The sequence below is a fragment of the Platalea leucorodia genome (assembly GCF_965183815.1).
Source record: "Platalea leucorodia genome assembly, chromosome: Z".
NCBI classification, from domain to species: domain Eukaryota; kingdom Metazoa; phylum Chordata; class Aves; order Pelecaniformes; family Threskiornithidae; genus Platalea; species Platalea leucorodia.
This window is the reverse complement of record NC_138858.1, coordinates 81,411,533-81,428,043: the sequence shown is the minus strand read 5'-3', so window position 1 is coordinate 81,428,043 and position 16,511 is coordinate 81,411,533. Positions and strand designations below refer to the sequence as shown.

General features: G+C 39.2%; 1 protein-coding gene across 1 annotated transcript in view; it reads right to left on the bottom strand.

The window, feature by feature from the left end:
- Positions 1–7,517: 7,517 nt before the first annotated feature.
- The window catches only part of XRCC4 (X-ray repair cross complementing 4), a gene marked incomplete at its 5' end in the record, with an annotated part of 164,705 nt that continues 155,711 nt past the window's right edge, over positions 7,518–16,511 (bottom strand). The window contains one exon of the mRNA XM_082337425.1: positions 7,518–7,898. Coding sequence (XP_082193551.1) covers positions 7,790–7,898 — 109 coding nt within the window. The 3' untranslated portion in view covers positions 7,518–7,789. The remainder of the gene's footprint in view (positions 7,899–16,511) is intronic.

Here is a 16,511-nt window from a genome sequence, read left to right as displayed (position 1 = left end):
CAGGACAAGTTGTAGGGTTTTCTGGATGTGGCTGCGAGATAGAGGCTAGGAAGGATGGAGCAAATGGTATTTAGATCAGAGTGCTCTCCAGGGCTGCCAGCAGCCTCTCCTGCAGGTTATCGGAAAGGGTAAAGATTAACTTCTTCCCTCCATATGAAGGAAAATTAACCATGTGCTCACTATGTACAAATGTAACCGGAGAGTATTGCTAGTACTTCCTTTCCTAATACAGCAAGAAGTCAAAAGTAGAAAAAAAAATCAGCCAAATGATGTGGGAGACTCATAAGACACGTCTCTGAATTACCCAGAATATCAAGAATCCCAAATTAATCTGTGTCATAGCAGATGGATTTGTGCTTGATCATAGTATTTCATACTTTGATATATTTTTTAATGACTATTTAATATATGTATTTCTTTGCTTCTCTGTCCCCTTAAGTCTCAGTGGCATAAAAGCTCTTCCAGTGTCCTTGTAAATAAAAATTTAACTGCCAGCTTCCTCTCTGAGGTGACTTTGCTTGATATCTGCACGATACATAAGGAACACGCAGCAGCAAAGGCAGGAGAACATGCCTTTCCCCAAGTGCTGCACAGGCAGGTCTTAGGGGTCCAGACGTCAGCTGTGCCCAGGTGAAACACAAGTGACCACATTCAGACTGTCTACAGACACATCATTGTGCACTGTGAGTTCTGTTGCCCACCACCTTGAAAGGGTCTGATAATCCTGTATATCAGGTACTCTGAAGCACTTCATTACTCTTGGGAGTGCAGAAGCCACAACAATGGTGGCTACGCGGCCACCCATGGTCACCTACCCAGCTTCAAGCAGCCACAAGCATCACTGTCTGCCATCTACATTCCCTCAATACTCAGAGAGAAAGAGAGGGGTATCACCTGGGAGCAAGTCATCTCATGCCAAGATAGGTAAGCTGAAGATAGATACCCAACTTTTCCTTGCTGCCAAAGGAGCCAGGGTGACTGTCTTAGGCTGAACATTTCAACCCACACATTTTAATCCAGCCCAGAGACTTTTCCACTCACACCCTTCACGTGCAGCAGCTTCCCACCATTTGGGATACTACATTAGGCTGATCAGTTGCGCTCAACATTCCTGGTGTCACCGTAGGAGGCAAAACCTACTTGGCCAGGAGGACTCCAGCATGGGGTGGCTGAGCAGCTCCAGCACACCAGGAGGAACTGTGCTCTCTTCCTTCCCAGGCTCCACCCATGCCTCACCTCTCTGACCAGTGCCTCTGGGCACAATCTTGCAGTTTTTCCCCACAAGTTTGGCAAAAGGAGGATGAGGTGACTTAATAGGGTAGGGCTTTTCCATTGTCAGTTTTTGTCATTTATGACACAGGTTTTCCCTTTGCACTTCAAAGCATTAGTAACAGCCAAGCACTAAGGAAGCATTAGCAAAGCTGTGCCTTAGTTGGTTTTCTTTCTTTCTCGCTTGACAATGAGAATAGCGTTAAATTTAACTGGTTCTGGGCAGTGACTTTAATCTCCCTCTGGAACCAGCTGTCCATATTTGGCTTGTGAATAGTCCTGTAAATGTATTTTACTACCTTTCTACATTTTTCATGGCCCGAGCAGTCTGGAGGTGAGTCTGGAGGATGGTGTGCAACTACCTTCAGCCTTTTCTGCTTAGAACCCTGGCTTTTGGTTAAAGTTAAAATTGATTTTTAAAATCACCTTTAAACTGCCTTGGAAGTCAAAGAGGATGTTGTAACAGCCCAGAAAGAAAACCAGAAGTTAACAGGCTACATGAGAAAATTGGGGCAGATGCTTTGATTAAATCCAGGGCTCACACTCAGCTGATGTGAATCAGAACCATGCACTAGAAATGAGAGGCATGATTTCCAAGTGATATTTAATTAAGCAGGAAAAGAAGGACAATGTGATATTATTTAATTTACTCAGAGCAACATAGGTACTTAATGCTGTAGTGATGACTCCTACATGACAAATATTATAACAATAGTAGTCGCATAAAACCAGATAATTAAATATGTACCTTCAAGCCCTTCAAAGTACTAGAGTGGCTGTTTACCTCTGGAGCGAAATTTTCCCATCAGGTATTCCTCTCAGTCTCCCTCAAATAAACAACAGCTCTGTGTGGGAGAGGACCTTCACAAACAGAGGTTAATCAGGACAGCAGTTTTCAGCTTAAACATTAAAATGGTTTAATTTATTTGTTTCCTGATTGTGAAGACTATTCCAGCTAGGACCCAGTGGTTTAAGTCTGTGCAGAGGCATAAAGCTAAGACACAGAAGAAAAATTTTACGGCACCAAGGGTACATACAAGCATTGAAGACAGAGAGACACTTGCAGTAGGATGAGACTGCAGCATTCATTAGTGGTGCTGCCAGGTGAGTGAAGAAAGCTTCATAAAATCCCAGCAGAGTGATTTACATTCAGAACTGCTATTTATATTAAAGCTTTTTGGAAGATGCAGATGAAATTTATTCTCTGATTACCAAATAACAACGGACTGGACATGGCGTGAACAACTTGCTATGGTTGACCTGAGCATTGGACTAGATGATCTCCAGTGTCCCTTTCCAGCCTCAACTGCCCTGTGACTCTGTGATGTTGTAGCTATGAGGGTAAAGTCTTCTTCAGTTAAATATTTCTGCACAAGACAACTAGAGCCATAAAAAATGAAACACAGTTATCCTTCCTTCCCAAGAAGTAACTTGAAAATAGTATGGTCATCCTTTTTCTCCAGGGCCTTAACAAACAACTCACCTCAGATGATATTAAGGCTGCTATAGCTATTTGACAAGACCTGAGAATTCTGGCAAAAAAAGCAATTTCTGGTTATTGTTATCCCCTCTGACCAGTGGATTAACAGGCAATTCAAGATCAGACAGTGCCAGGCATCTGCTGCAATCCTGTTTCCCAAACAGAATGAATTAAACAGGGTCCAGTGTCTCTGCTCAGTCCTCATCCCCTTTTCCAGTCAATATTTAGGCCCAAAGTGCTCTCACTTTCTCTTTCTTTCTTTCTTGCCATCTCTCACATAATATCCCTCTCTTTCTCAGGCTGGACTCCCAGAGTTTTTCCCAGCCATGCCCTGTTTTTTTCACTACTTTACTGTTTCCCCCAGCCGCCCGCCCTGTCCTTTTTTCTTCTCTGTACAGGCATACAAATCTCCACGACACAACACCCATCAGAAACTTCTAATCCCGCATGCCTTACTCTTTTTACTCTTTTTACTTACTCTTTTCTTACTCTTTTTACTCTTTTTTTACTGCTTTTACTTCAAAAAAGAAATAGCTATTCCTTATAAAGCTTCCCAGATACACATCATCAACAGGTTTCATTGGAATTCCTACTTTTTGTGCCAATGCCAGTGATGAAAATGCTGAATGAGATTGCTTCCAAGACTCAACCCTAAGGACCTCCAGAAGTAATCTTCCTTCAGCAGGGTATTTTCCTTTTTAGTAGTGTTGGTTTTAAAAATATACAGTGTTTCATTTTCCTAACACTAGCAGATTAATACTGATAGATTTTATGAATGAAGTGGATTATGGATTGTAATTATAGTAGCAGGGAAATCATTTAATGGCCAGAGAAGGATGAAAATTCAGATGTTGACCAACATTATATGGAAAAGAAATGAGATGGAGGATGACAGATTGCCAAAAGGAAATTTAGGAAAAAGATTTGATGAGACCTCAGACTTTGTGAAGTGAAGTAGAATAAAATTAGAGCAGGAAAATATTTAGCAGAAAAGTGGTACTAACCCCTGATAGGAAGATTGATGCATTACTGGAGACAAGAGGGAATAGAAGAGGGTTTCCAGAAGACAGAAACCCTCTCCTACCTGCTCCTCTTTCAGTAGGTTAACCAGCTCCTGGCACATTTTTCTAAATTAGTATTGCTCAGAAGATGGTCAAATATATTACCTTCAGTCTCTAAGCAGTCTGGACATGCTTTTATTGCCTTGTTTTCCTACCATTCTTACTCCACTGTTTCCACATTTTATTTTTCCCACAAAGCAGATGTCAAGCCAGAAAAAAGCAGCTTTACTTTAAACATTTAGCAGCATCTGAATTCCCATGTGTAAAGGCTTTTTCTTTCCTCAAGGACCTCCAGGCTGCTAGATCAAACTGCAGAAGTTGTCAAAGCCTGTTAGACTATACTAAACATTTCCAGAGAATCATGTTTATACACACAATCATTTATATTTTACAGGTACAAAGCAAGGAAGAACAATATATCTAATACAAATGTATATACACACGAGTGTCTACTTTTGGGAATAATAGTGAGAAGGTAGTTAAAATAGCAATATAGATTGCCAAAACATTATCTCGAAATCAAAATAATATTTTCATCCCACAGGCAATACTTTATACAGCACTTCCTCAAGAAAAGAGGGTTTTTTTTTGGTTCAGAACAATTTTTTTCTCTCTTGAAAAAAATATTGTAAATCTTCTTGAACTAAAAGATTTGCTGGATAAACCCAGACCTCAAATGACAAACTGTTATGCATAAAAACATACATTCTGTTTAAGTAGTTATATTAGAAGTATAAAACTCTAGACGAGTCTAAATCTTTAATGAAAGATAGCATGGTTTTCCTCCTGTAAAATAACTACATGTTTTATCTTCCCCAAAAGCACAGTTTAAACTGAAGAAAAAATTTACCTGGGAAATCATTTGCAGAGTAATATCGAAGAGGGGTATTAATTAAGGATGGCCTTTGAAATCTGATCTGCATTTCCTAACTTTGGTTAATTTCCTGTCTTGAAAAACCATTTGTGGGCATGTTTCTCTATTTTGTCTTCTGTCACCACTAAAATATTTTGGAAAGGGGAGAAGCAATTGACTGACATCTCATGTCAGGCTATTTCATGTGACAGTTTTATAGGCATGCCCGGAAAACATGGTCTTCCAATAGGTGAGTTAGAAAACCATGCTCACAAAGTAAGCCTAAGTTTAGTAGCTCTACTAAACAGAAGGATGAATGGAGTGAGGCTTAAGTCCAGAACTGTTTTTCAATGTTTTCATTAATGGTGGGGATGTTAGTAATGGAGAATGAACTTATTACATTCAGCCATAATATTAAATTAAGGAAGAATGAGAATTCAAAATCATCCTGACAAACTATAGAAATCAGCTACAAAAATGGGGTGCATGTCAATACGGTTAAATCCCAGTTACTAAATCCATATGGGAATAGTCAGCTGCACAAACACTGAATGGAAAAACAAGAGACTACCCAGTAACTCTGCATGGAAGAATCCAAGGATTATGGTGGATCACAGCATGAACATAAACTAGGAGATGTTATTGTGAAATAGGTGAACATTATATTTAATATATGAATAGGAGCACTGTCTATTGAGTCCCAAGGGAACCCTTCTGCTCTGTAAGCCTTGGAAAGCCCCTGCAGCAGGAACTCCATTAGCATGGAGGGATAGCAAAGACCCCAGCTTTTCTCAAAGACTTAATCAAGCAGCACTGAGTACTATATTAATTTAGTAGGTTTTAAAAAAATATGTTATGAAGGGTTATTACTGAGTTCCCTTCCCAAACATCACAAGTTAGTCTGAAACAGATTTTTCTTGCCTTGGTCAATGAAGGCCATTGGGTCTACTTCAATGCATTGGGATGAATAAGTTTGAGAATAAAGTAGATGTCCCCACTTCTTGTGGACAAATATGCATCATAAAGAAGTTTCACTGATTTTGTGCAGCTTTTGCAATACTACCTCTGCTCATTTTGGTGGGTCTCTCCTCTCCAAAGTCAACTGGAAAATGGAACCTTATTAGCAGAAAAACAATAGTTTCTCACATAAATCTTCAGAAAGGAGCATTTGGCTAACATTTCTCACATGGTTGTGGAGACTGACATATTGTAAGTAGGCTTCGAGGGGAGAGGAGGTGTCCCTGTGTACGGAAACAGTCTCAGCTGACTGGAAACTCACTCCGTACCATGGCTACCCTAACTAGATGACACACCTGTGCTCACACAGTCCAAGGTATGTATCCCTCATCACATAATTTTCTGCTCTATTCCTGGCTTGATTCTACAAATCGCAAAAAAAGAGAAAAGAATAAACATTCTGACAGACTTTATTACATCTGCCAACTGTGTGTAACATTTCCTATTTATATAATAACATTTTAGTATTAGAAACCAACAGTTTCTTGAAAGCAGAGTTTCGCGGGATGTTCAGCTCCATTTACCTTCATTTTCTGCTGCAGGCACAATTAAACCAAGCTCTTGTATTTCGGGTTAAGTCATGGAACATTTTCACATTAAAACTGAAACTATATACAAGCTTTTCCTGAAAGCATTGTCAGATCAGCACTGGAAGATTTTAAATCAGGCAATGTCTATGAATGGGTGTATGAATAGGTCTTTTGTGGTCCTGTCATTTCTCAGGCACAAAGCCTTTGTAACAAGCAAAATATTTTGGCCATTCATGTTTTTACTGTGTGATTTATAACATCGTCCCAAAGCCCTTTGTGAATTTAAAATGCTGTGACCATGTTTTTCAGAAAGGAATGCTTAAACATAATATTCCCAGATCCTCATGTAAGTTCTTAAATGAGGCCCTGATCCTGCAAATACTGACACGGATGCTTTTAGTTAAATATAGGATTGAATTCTGGCAGAATCAGGGCCTAAATAAGCCACCATTTCAAAAATAGCAAGTAGCTTCCAAGGACCACTGCAATCCATAGAGCAACAGAAGCAGGACTATGTTGCATAGTCCTGTGGATTTCAGTGGGATTACTCACATGTTTAAAACTCTTGTTAGATCACATCCTTTCTGAGACAGAAGAACTGGCTGCATCTGCCTTAAATAAGAATTGATTCAGGCTCTTAAAATTGCAAGGTAGAAACCTGATATGCACGCTTAGTTCTGTACACTTGCTTTTGACTGCTGAAGGTAAATACATGTTGCTAACTTTTTCTTTGGTGAAGCCTTAAATCTAAATGAATGCATCAGCTTTAGGCAGGAAAAAGTCATGCATTAACACACTTTACTAACTAGTCCCTTTACTCATAGAGTGGCTAAGCAAATAAAACCAAAATTGATGTATTTTTAGAATGCATTTTATTTTTTTAGAAATCACCTTAAGAAAAATGATGAAGTATCAAAAATAACAATTTTAAAGGCTATGGGTTTCTGCAGAAGGTTAAAATAGAGTCACTATTGACTTTATAAGCACTTTACTCCCAAAAGCAAGAATACCTTATAAAGCATAATGTTGCAGAGAACCTTCAAGTGAAAAGTGAAAGGACATTTCTTTGGATGCTTCACGTCGGAAGATATTCTAAACTCACAGGAATCTATATCTCAGTGAGAGCTGAAGATGATTTAGCTAGACCATGTCTAAGCTGCGCTCCTCAAGAAAGGGGCAGTATGTAAGGGAAGTAGCCTTAATCTTTATGTCTGACTTATTCTCTGGGGACATCTGGAAACCAGTTGATCCTGGACACAATCAGCAGCCAGACACTGCTGCTGTTAGGACGTAAAAATGCTATGATGGTGCTCTCCTTCCCCATATACACATGATAAACGATCTCCACAGAGGCTAAAGTGATTTCAAGCCCGTCACAAGTCAAGCCTAGCAGGCCAAGGGTCTACAACCGTGTAGTGAAGAATGGGGACAAGTGCAGTGCAAGAGGATTAGAGCAATATGTCATTGAACATCACCTCAGAGTAAAGATTTCAGCTCAGTGTCTATAACAAAGCCTTTTAGTTTTATAGCTTATCTCTATTAGAAGCGGCAGTCTCTCAGTTTCTCAGCCAACACATAGCTAGATGTCATCAAAGAGGTCTTCTGGCTCACAAGTGTTTTCCAGTGTTTCGAGAGACATCACATCCAGGGAGTGCTTGACTGATGTCTTCTGTGAGGCCAGACCAGGTCTGGAAATATAAAGCAGAGATTTGAAGCAAATTTAGATACAGATATAAACAATTCCAACATATACAAGGTAACCATTTAATAGTGCATTTTGAGCTTTTTGTTAAGGCTACATTTAAGAGAAAAGTGCTTTTTGTAAGACCTAATTACTTGCTGAGATGGCAATGGCAAAACAAACACAGGAAATTCAGCTTATAAATGTCAAGGCTTCAGCTGTTTTGTTACAGTTTTTAGGACCCTGAGAATGACCATTTCATCCACAATTTCCACATGGAGAGCTAGGGAGAGGAGAACAAATGCAGAAAACAAAGGAACTGCTCTTCTACTGCTGCACAGGATGATGCTCTGTTAACCTATCTGAAAACTTCATGCCTGAATGCAACATCCATTACATTGAATAACACGCTACTCTGCATCAATCAGTCCTATTTAGCATTCCTTTGACTGTCCTTATCAATGAAGATCATTTAAATGTCTTTTCACTATACGAGCTCCTGGCGTTTGCCAAGAACCCATTTCACTGTTTCTCCTCGCTCTCCGAGACACCATTCTGGTAAAGACAGCTCTGTGCTTATGCCTGGGAAGGCAAGTTATCTTGTGTTTCCAAAAACGGTGGCATTGCAACAGCTTCGGATCCCTGTAGGAATTAATCTTATACGTATAGGCTGAATCCACGAAAAATCTTTGAATCCTGCACAGACAACTTTGCTTTTTCGAGCTTTCAGAGAAGAATTATCGATCACAGATATAGGTGTTTTTGGTGACAAGATATTCCAGGTCGGTATCACTAGCTGCTTTGAAAATAAGACATAATCTCTTAAACTTGGCTCAGTATGCTCTAGAGAATTGGTGTAGAAAGCAGGGAGCAGACTTGATATACTTGTATTGTAGGATTTTTGGACTGGTTAGAGTTTCATAAGGGTTGATGGCTTCATGCCCAGGTATATTCCACTGGTGTAATCCTGACAGAAGGTGAAAAATTCGTGTATTACCAAGGCCAACACATAAGCCACCAGGATGGGAAGAACTAGACAGAAGTGATGGAAAGTGTTACTCTCAAATGCTGCCATATGAGGGCTTAGTGAAATGAGGCATGCAAAAGCAATCTTAATTTTCACACTAATTCAAGAATTTGCCTTCAACTGCTCCATGTTGTAGAGCCAATATAGTTAGTGAAATTCAGCAATTTTTTTTCTTTTTAAATTTGGTTTCAAACAGATTCAGAACCAAGTTGTTCAGAACTCCTACCTAGAAATCTCTAGGGAGCAGAAGTTTTTACAAAACACGGCCGTCTTCAAAATGCAACAAGCTTCCTAAGACCCCAGCCACTGCGTGATTCATAGCCTTTCACACTTCAAGTTTGTCAAGCCCTTGGAGGTTCAGAGCTCTCACTATGTTTCCTGCTGTGGACCTGGGGAATGATTTTCATTTCAAGGCAGAGCCCCCTATGCTCCCAGGGAATCATCAAAAGCCCAGTAAATGCTGAGTCTTGGGTGTCGTCACTTCCTAAGAGCTCTCCAGTATTCAGAAGGATCTCCTCACCACTCTATCCATCACTCCACTTCTGCAAACCACTTTAAATTTAATGTATGGGTATATTCAGATTATGATAATTACTTTCTCTGGAAGTCTAACTAGCTTTCTCTGTGAACTCTTCCAAAATGCTTTCCTTCAGGTCTGAATAAATTGTGTCCAAGCATTTTTTTTTCCTTTTTGCATGTAGTGACATCTAGACAGATGTGTGTCTCATCAAAACTCACTTGGACTAACTATGAAACAAACCTGCCAGAATCGGACCCTTAGCCAATGACCTCTGGTCACCAGGATCAGATCACTCCATGCTGTTCTGATTGCTAGCAGTCAACTTATTTGTACTCTAATTTTTTTTAAATATATGTAGCATGCCCCAACACAGTGTGATGCTCAAGTTTACTTATTGAAGGTGTGCTGTTCTTTTACCTGTCTAGGTCTATCTAAAGCATTAAGTCTCCAGTGAGAACCTATGTAAATCACACAGTCTGGAGCCACACATTGATCATTTTAATTAATTCTGAAAGGTCTCATGAGCAAATAAATTAGGCTGTGAAGACCTCTGTACCACCACAGGCTATTTCAGGTACTGGAATTTTTTTTTAGAGCATATGTTCATATGCCATATATGCCTATAAGACTAGGCATATAAGGCCAAAAGACTTCTGAGACACCACATTTGTTGACTTTGAGGTTTCACCTATTCCAGCATTTTTTGATTTTGAAAAGTAAGCCTGACACTGCTTAAGCAATGTCAACAACAATTTTATCCTCATTGGCTAAAATAACTGTTTTCAACACTATACATGAGATCACATCTATAAGCCAAATCACTGTTGAGTTTTAACATTACACAGCTAGAACTATTAAGCTTCTGTGTTCTTGTAACAACATGGTCCTCATTTAATCTCCATAAGCTGTAATACCGCGCCTGTGAATAAACCCAACTACACTTGCAAAGTGGAAGCATTAGGCTCTTTACATGAAGTTCATAAGGAACTTAATCTTGGTTTTAAGACTTGATGATTCCTATTTGAATGGCAATTATACACTGAATGCCAACAGCTTGCTTTGTGCTGTGAAATTATTTAGGATCTTGGATTCTCACTGAAGCTGTATTACCATATCCTGATGCATAACTGAGTTAATTTCTTTAAATTGCAGTGAGTTGTACAGTCCTCTCCTGCCAAAAAGCCTATAAATAAGGCATTCTTTGTGAAAGTTTATTCTTCTGTTGGATCACTTTTTGAAGTCTTGCCTTTCGGTAAACTTAAACTCCATTAACACATCTGGAGAACTGCTGACTATAAGAGATCATTTCATATTTCCTGACATTTAGTTCAAGCCCTTCATAAATTGAGACAGAAGACCAGATCCGCAGCTGGTGTGAATCACTGGAGCACTAATAATGTCTGTGGAGCTCTGCTGACTTACACCAGCTGAGATTCTGGCCCAAGATTTGGAAGAAAGTGGTTACATTACTTGATATTTCTTTCCACAGCTGAGTAAGAGCCATAAGAAACAGAAGACATGCAACACTTTAGTACTTAACTATACAGCACAGAAACTCAAAGCCATGAAGGGTGATGGCTTTGCATAGCTTGGGAGGAAATGCAACACCTTCTTTTCCAGTAGGACAGATGGACCACTCCCATTTGTTTCTTGTGATGAATTATTCCTGAGTTCACACAGACCCCAGAGAAGATCTGCACAACACCACTCCTGCTGCAACAGACGGCCAGTTCCATGAGATGATGTTTGTGAAGCCATATGAAGCAGAAAATGATCTCCTACGTGACTGCTACAAATGACACGATTAAAAAGAGCTTCCTAGTGGCAAAAAGATCAAAGAAGTTGTAGATGGGCTGAAGGAAAATCAGGTCAGAGGCTGCATCATCAGCACACCTGCTCATCTTGAGGTACTTCTTGCTGCAAAGATGAAAGTTTCTCGCACCTAGCTATGCTTGTATAGCCAGCCCAACATGTTGTGGTTATGGTTTTACTCAAATTTTTGCTCTCGAGCAACTCTTGTGGGATATGAAAAGAGAAATACCCTTGTAAATTAACATAGCTATAAAAGTTTCCCAAGAAACTTAAGTAATCTAGGAGGCATACTTGTGTCCTTGGACCACTACATTATTTTCCTCATTTTTTAGTAATTAAAATAATCAGTTCTCATCAAAATCTGGCATTTTACTAAGAGAGGAGATTTCATCTCTCCCAGAAGATGTGTAGCAGTGTTTTAGGAAAAGGCTGAATTTCTCAGTGTACATATCTTTCCTTAGCTTGGTTTAATGATTCATTTTTGTCATTAACCTGAAAAAAATGAAGGCTTAATACCATGAGCAGGTATTAACAAAGGATATAATCTGACATATACTTTCTTCAGTATCATAAAAATAGGTGGCAGCAGCAGCTCATAAACAGAGAATTGGTAGTCATCACAGGATTAACATAGGAACAAAGGTGAGGCACCTCAAATACTAACGAATGCTTGCATTGCAACCGACAGGGCAAAAGCTCAGAGCAACATTTGTGCTCCAGAGATGGTACTTTTAGTCCACCCCGAGAGAAAAACTTGGATTCTTTGATTTATTAGCAATCTGCTGTCTTGGCTGTATAAACATCATCTTCACAGAAAGTCCTCAGAAAAAAGGTACTCATCAGCCATCATTATTAAGGAAGGATTATGAAAGGAGCTCTGAGTAAAGCTCATGGCTATACATAAAACCTTGGCCTTGAATAACCGATGCCCCATGGTGTGAGCTCTTGGGAAACATCACATTGACTGCCTATGGCTACTGGCCAAAAAGAGGAAAGTTCAATCATAAAAAGAAAAAGAAATGGTGTAATGGAGGAGGGGGGAAAGCCTCTTATGTGAATAGGTGCATCAAGAATACTACGTGCAAATAGACCTCTTTAAAGTTGAATATTAAAAATTTAAGTAGACTAAATTGAAACTACATGTGACTAAAAATACGATGATATCCTCCTTTACAGAAATGCTACAGTGACTATGATATAAGGTAACTTATAAAGGTATTTTTGTTTTAAATTCAATTTAAAATGGAAAATGAAATTCAATAATTTGGTTTAGGTTTTGGCAGTATGATGAGTATTCAACTTCCAGTCTACTCTGGCATTTATTCCTAGAAATAATATGAAAACAAACCCATACATTTCTAATTGATCTTGCAAAATGTAAACCCCAGAAAGTCATGAAGAACTTGCTGGCAATCACCTTCATACTCTGAAATTACAGTTGATGGACTTTTCCCTAAGCTATATTAGTGAAGAAAGTGAAAATTTTTCTGCGAATTTCAGTCATCTGAAGAGAGCGGTGGTGTCAGAGATCATCAGAGCCCAAGCTGTACCTGGCCCCAACACAAATTCACAGAGGCTAGAGAAAAATAGTCAAGAAACAGCTGAAAAGAATGATTTCTAGCTTAAGGGATACTGTCTCCATCCCTCTAAGAGAACCTTCCATGTGTGGCATTTTCCTACACTCAGTGTATTAAGCAAACAGTCTAGTCTCAGTTAAGGTCAGCAGACAGGTAATAATAATAATAAGCTTGTTCAATTACACAGTTAATGAAGAATATTTCAATGCAGCAACCACAAATTTAATGTTCAGTCAGGGAATCAATGGTCCTTAATAAGCTTCCACCTCTGGCTGAAAGCCAAGCTGCAACTGCACCTGCATTCATCACAACCACTGTGCAGTAAGATAAGTCTGGAATTCCCTCAATAAACAAAACTTAAAGCAAAACTTCAAAAAACAGGACAATTTCTAAACACTGTCTTAAGCTCTTGCAAGTGCCACTCTTTGTTCTCTTGAACTAGAAACTATCAAATGGGGGATAATTTTGATTTATGCCTATACAAGTTTTTTTTTTTTTTTTCTTTATATATCCCTGAAATCCTTCAGAGGGAGAAAAGTGACCTAGGAATCCCTTAAACATCACAGAAATTGATACAGTGATTGCAGCAAGAACAAACTTGCAAACAAATCTGCTACACTGAGAAGATACTCATATATCCCTTAATGATATAACTTTTAATATTGATGTAACTTCCAATGACTGGTCTAGATCAGTTCTCAACATTATTAATCATCCACTCTATTTATTTAGTCCTGTGAAACAGATGGTCTAAAGATCCTCAGAAAACCATATGTAACGTCTAAAATGGCTGCACAGACAACACGTCATGAAAATGAACAATGCTGACAGTACTTTTTTGGGGACTTGTATCCATTCAGTTGCAAATTCCCAATTAACTTCCGTTGGCATAGGTGCTGGTCCTCATTTAAAAAGAACATTCCGGTTTAGTAATATAAATATAGTCTTGTATCTTTTCATCTGATCAAATGCACTTGCAGATGCTAACTAACAAAGCTCTACTTAAAAATGTAATAATAGATGTCGTTTATAAGGAAAAGCCTAAACCATGTTTGTTTTAGACAAGTGGCACACATTTCTGTGGCTTATTTCCACTTAAACTCCTTCTTGCTTAAATAAACTAGACCACATTCACTTTGAGGAACATACTAGCACCACTGCGTTCACTGGGAAAAAAACACAAATCTCTTAATCATAACTACAAGGCTATATAGTAAAGGAAAGCTTAGTTTGTTTAGGAATTTTGTCAAGGTCTTTCATAAATCCAGTACATTGCAAATTTATTGGCAAATGCTAGAAGCCATTTCTCACAGTCGTTAAGCTCTATTTATCACAAATACATTTATATAACACCAGCACCGGCTATATTGTGTCATAACCCTTTTCCAGGCTGTCAAACCCTGGAACTGCTTTCTCTCCCCAGCCCTTTCTTATCCCCTCAGGGTGATCATAAACAGTAGCCAGAGACTTAAGGGGGCAAATAAAAATCCCAGAACCAATTTCTCGCGTAGGAAACGTGTGTCCTCGTGCTCCTCTGTCTGTTATCCCCGAGGACAGAAGGGGTCAGACGTCACGCAGACGTCACACAGTGGTGGAGTGTAGAGGGATGGTTTTCCATCTGAAAATCTGAAGCCTGCAGATGGCAGCTACAACTGCAAAACCACGTTGAATCAAATCACAAAAATAAGAGCACTTAACTGGAGAAAAATCCCGCAACCCTAAAACGTAGATTGTGCTTCAGATGTTCCACATCTTTTCTACTCCTTTCCAGTATTGGAGGCTGAGTGGCTGTTTAAATCCTAATGACTTCAACAGGAGCTAAGCACTTGCTTAAAGTTAAGCATGTGTCTACAAAGCCTCCTGAACCATGCCCCAGCTTGCAGCTCTCTGGGGTCCAGGCTTTGCACTGACTGCTACAGAATGAAACCCACAACTTCACAAATTAATAAAATTAAAATTATTCTTCAATAAAAATGGATTAGTCCAGCATTCATATGACAAAAAAGTTCCCTCTTAATACTAGACTAGGGTACTCTGATATCTTTACTAAATTACGAGGTATAGCTAAAAACATCCTCTTCTCAGAAAGATGTAGGAGAATCCATGGACGTAATCCTAAAAATCATCTTTCAAAAACTCCTGTGACTGAATTAAGCAAATTCTTTCTCCTGGCTGAACAATTTGTATACGTATACCTGGGCACCAGCAGAAACCTATTACTACCAGATTACCTTTTATCCACAGATCTGCTCAGCAGGTTTTGGATCATTCACTTCAATTGGCTTATTGCAGAAAACCACTTTGGATCAGTACAGTATATGGATATGATTTATGTATGTATTTTCTAACAACAAAATGCACTTAGAAAGATAGAGCAGCAGTGAGTTCTTAATAAATCTGGGAGCAGTGAATTGAATAAACTGGGAGCAACCTTCAATTTTCAAGTTAAGGTAGAGCAGATAAAGTATTACAAACTTCCCTCCCCCCTCTAATAGGTCTCTACTGAATACAAAATTGTTTTGCTACCAAGAATTGTGCTTTCCTTTCTGCTGTCTCTTAACACCCATTCAACCTGTCTTATGTTCCTCCTGCCCCTTCCCCAGCCACATATCTGAATTCATTCATACTTTTCTGAAATAAGGTCACACCTTTGATATTTAAGAACAAATCCCTGCCTACAGTGACACCTGTGAGAGCTGAAACATGTTCTAACAGCAGTACCAAAAAAAAAAAAAAAAAAAGAAAAAAAGAAAAAAAAAGAAGGGGGGACAGCACTTCCAGCCGTTTGAAAACACCAGGAAAAAAGTAAAAATCGGTACAGCTGGCTGAGACAGAACAGAGCTGGACACTACAACAGCCAGTGTTTTCTGGCTAAAACTGAAATTTTTCTTCTCTGCATTTTCATCATACCTTACCCATCCTTGAAACATCTCCTCACCCAGGGCAGAGAACAGACATTGGTTTTGCCCACATAATGCCAACCCTATTTCTTACTTTGGGGTGCATAAAGCAAATGAATGTGGGCCGAAAGCCTGGTTCTGACTCCTGAACTTCTTAATTCACTGGTAGTACTTCTTTTCACTTTGGACATGTGGTTAAGATGCTTTAACAACCTTCCCTTTAATGAACCCACCTATCAAAATGTCTATTTGTGGAGTAAAGAAGCCACTTTCAAAATATATCTTCTATTATTATATGAAGCAGGAATCATCTGCGGCTCATGATGCACTTGCTGTAAGACAGCCTGTATAGCAGGCTTCAAAAGTCATTTTTTCTCCTCCAAAACCCCAACTGGTCTCCATCCATTTGAGCTCTCAGGGTCTGCCTAAGCAGCAATATCTGCAGTAAGCACTTTACCCGGAGCATTTAACAATAGACCAAATACCCAACTCATTACTTGTTGGGTAAATGCTGCAAAAGAGTCTAGAATATAAGATTTTTAAGTAAGGTTGTACTACCTCCAAAACCAACAAAACCCCAACTAACCAAAAGGACAGGACTGGCCCTGTGTGTTTCTTCCACAAAAATTCTTACATAAAGTGGGTTTTTCTTCCTAATGAATCACAGAATCACAGAATGGTTGGGGTTCAAAGGGACCTCTGGAGATCATCTAGTCCAGCTCCCCTGCTAAAGCAGGTTCACCTAGAGCAGGTTGCACAGGAACGTGTCCAGGAGGGTTTTGAA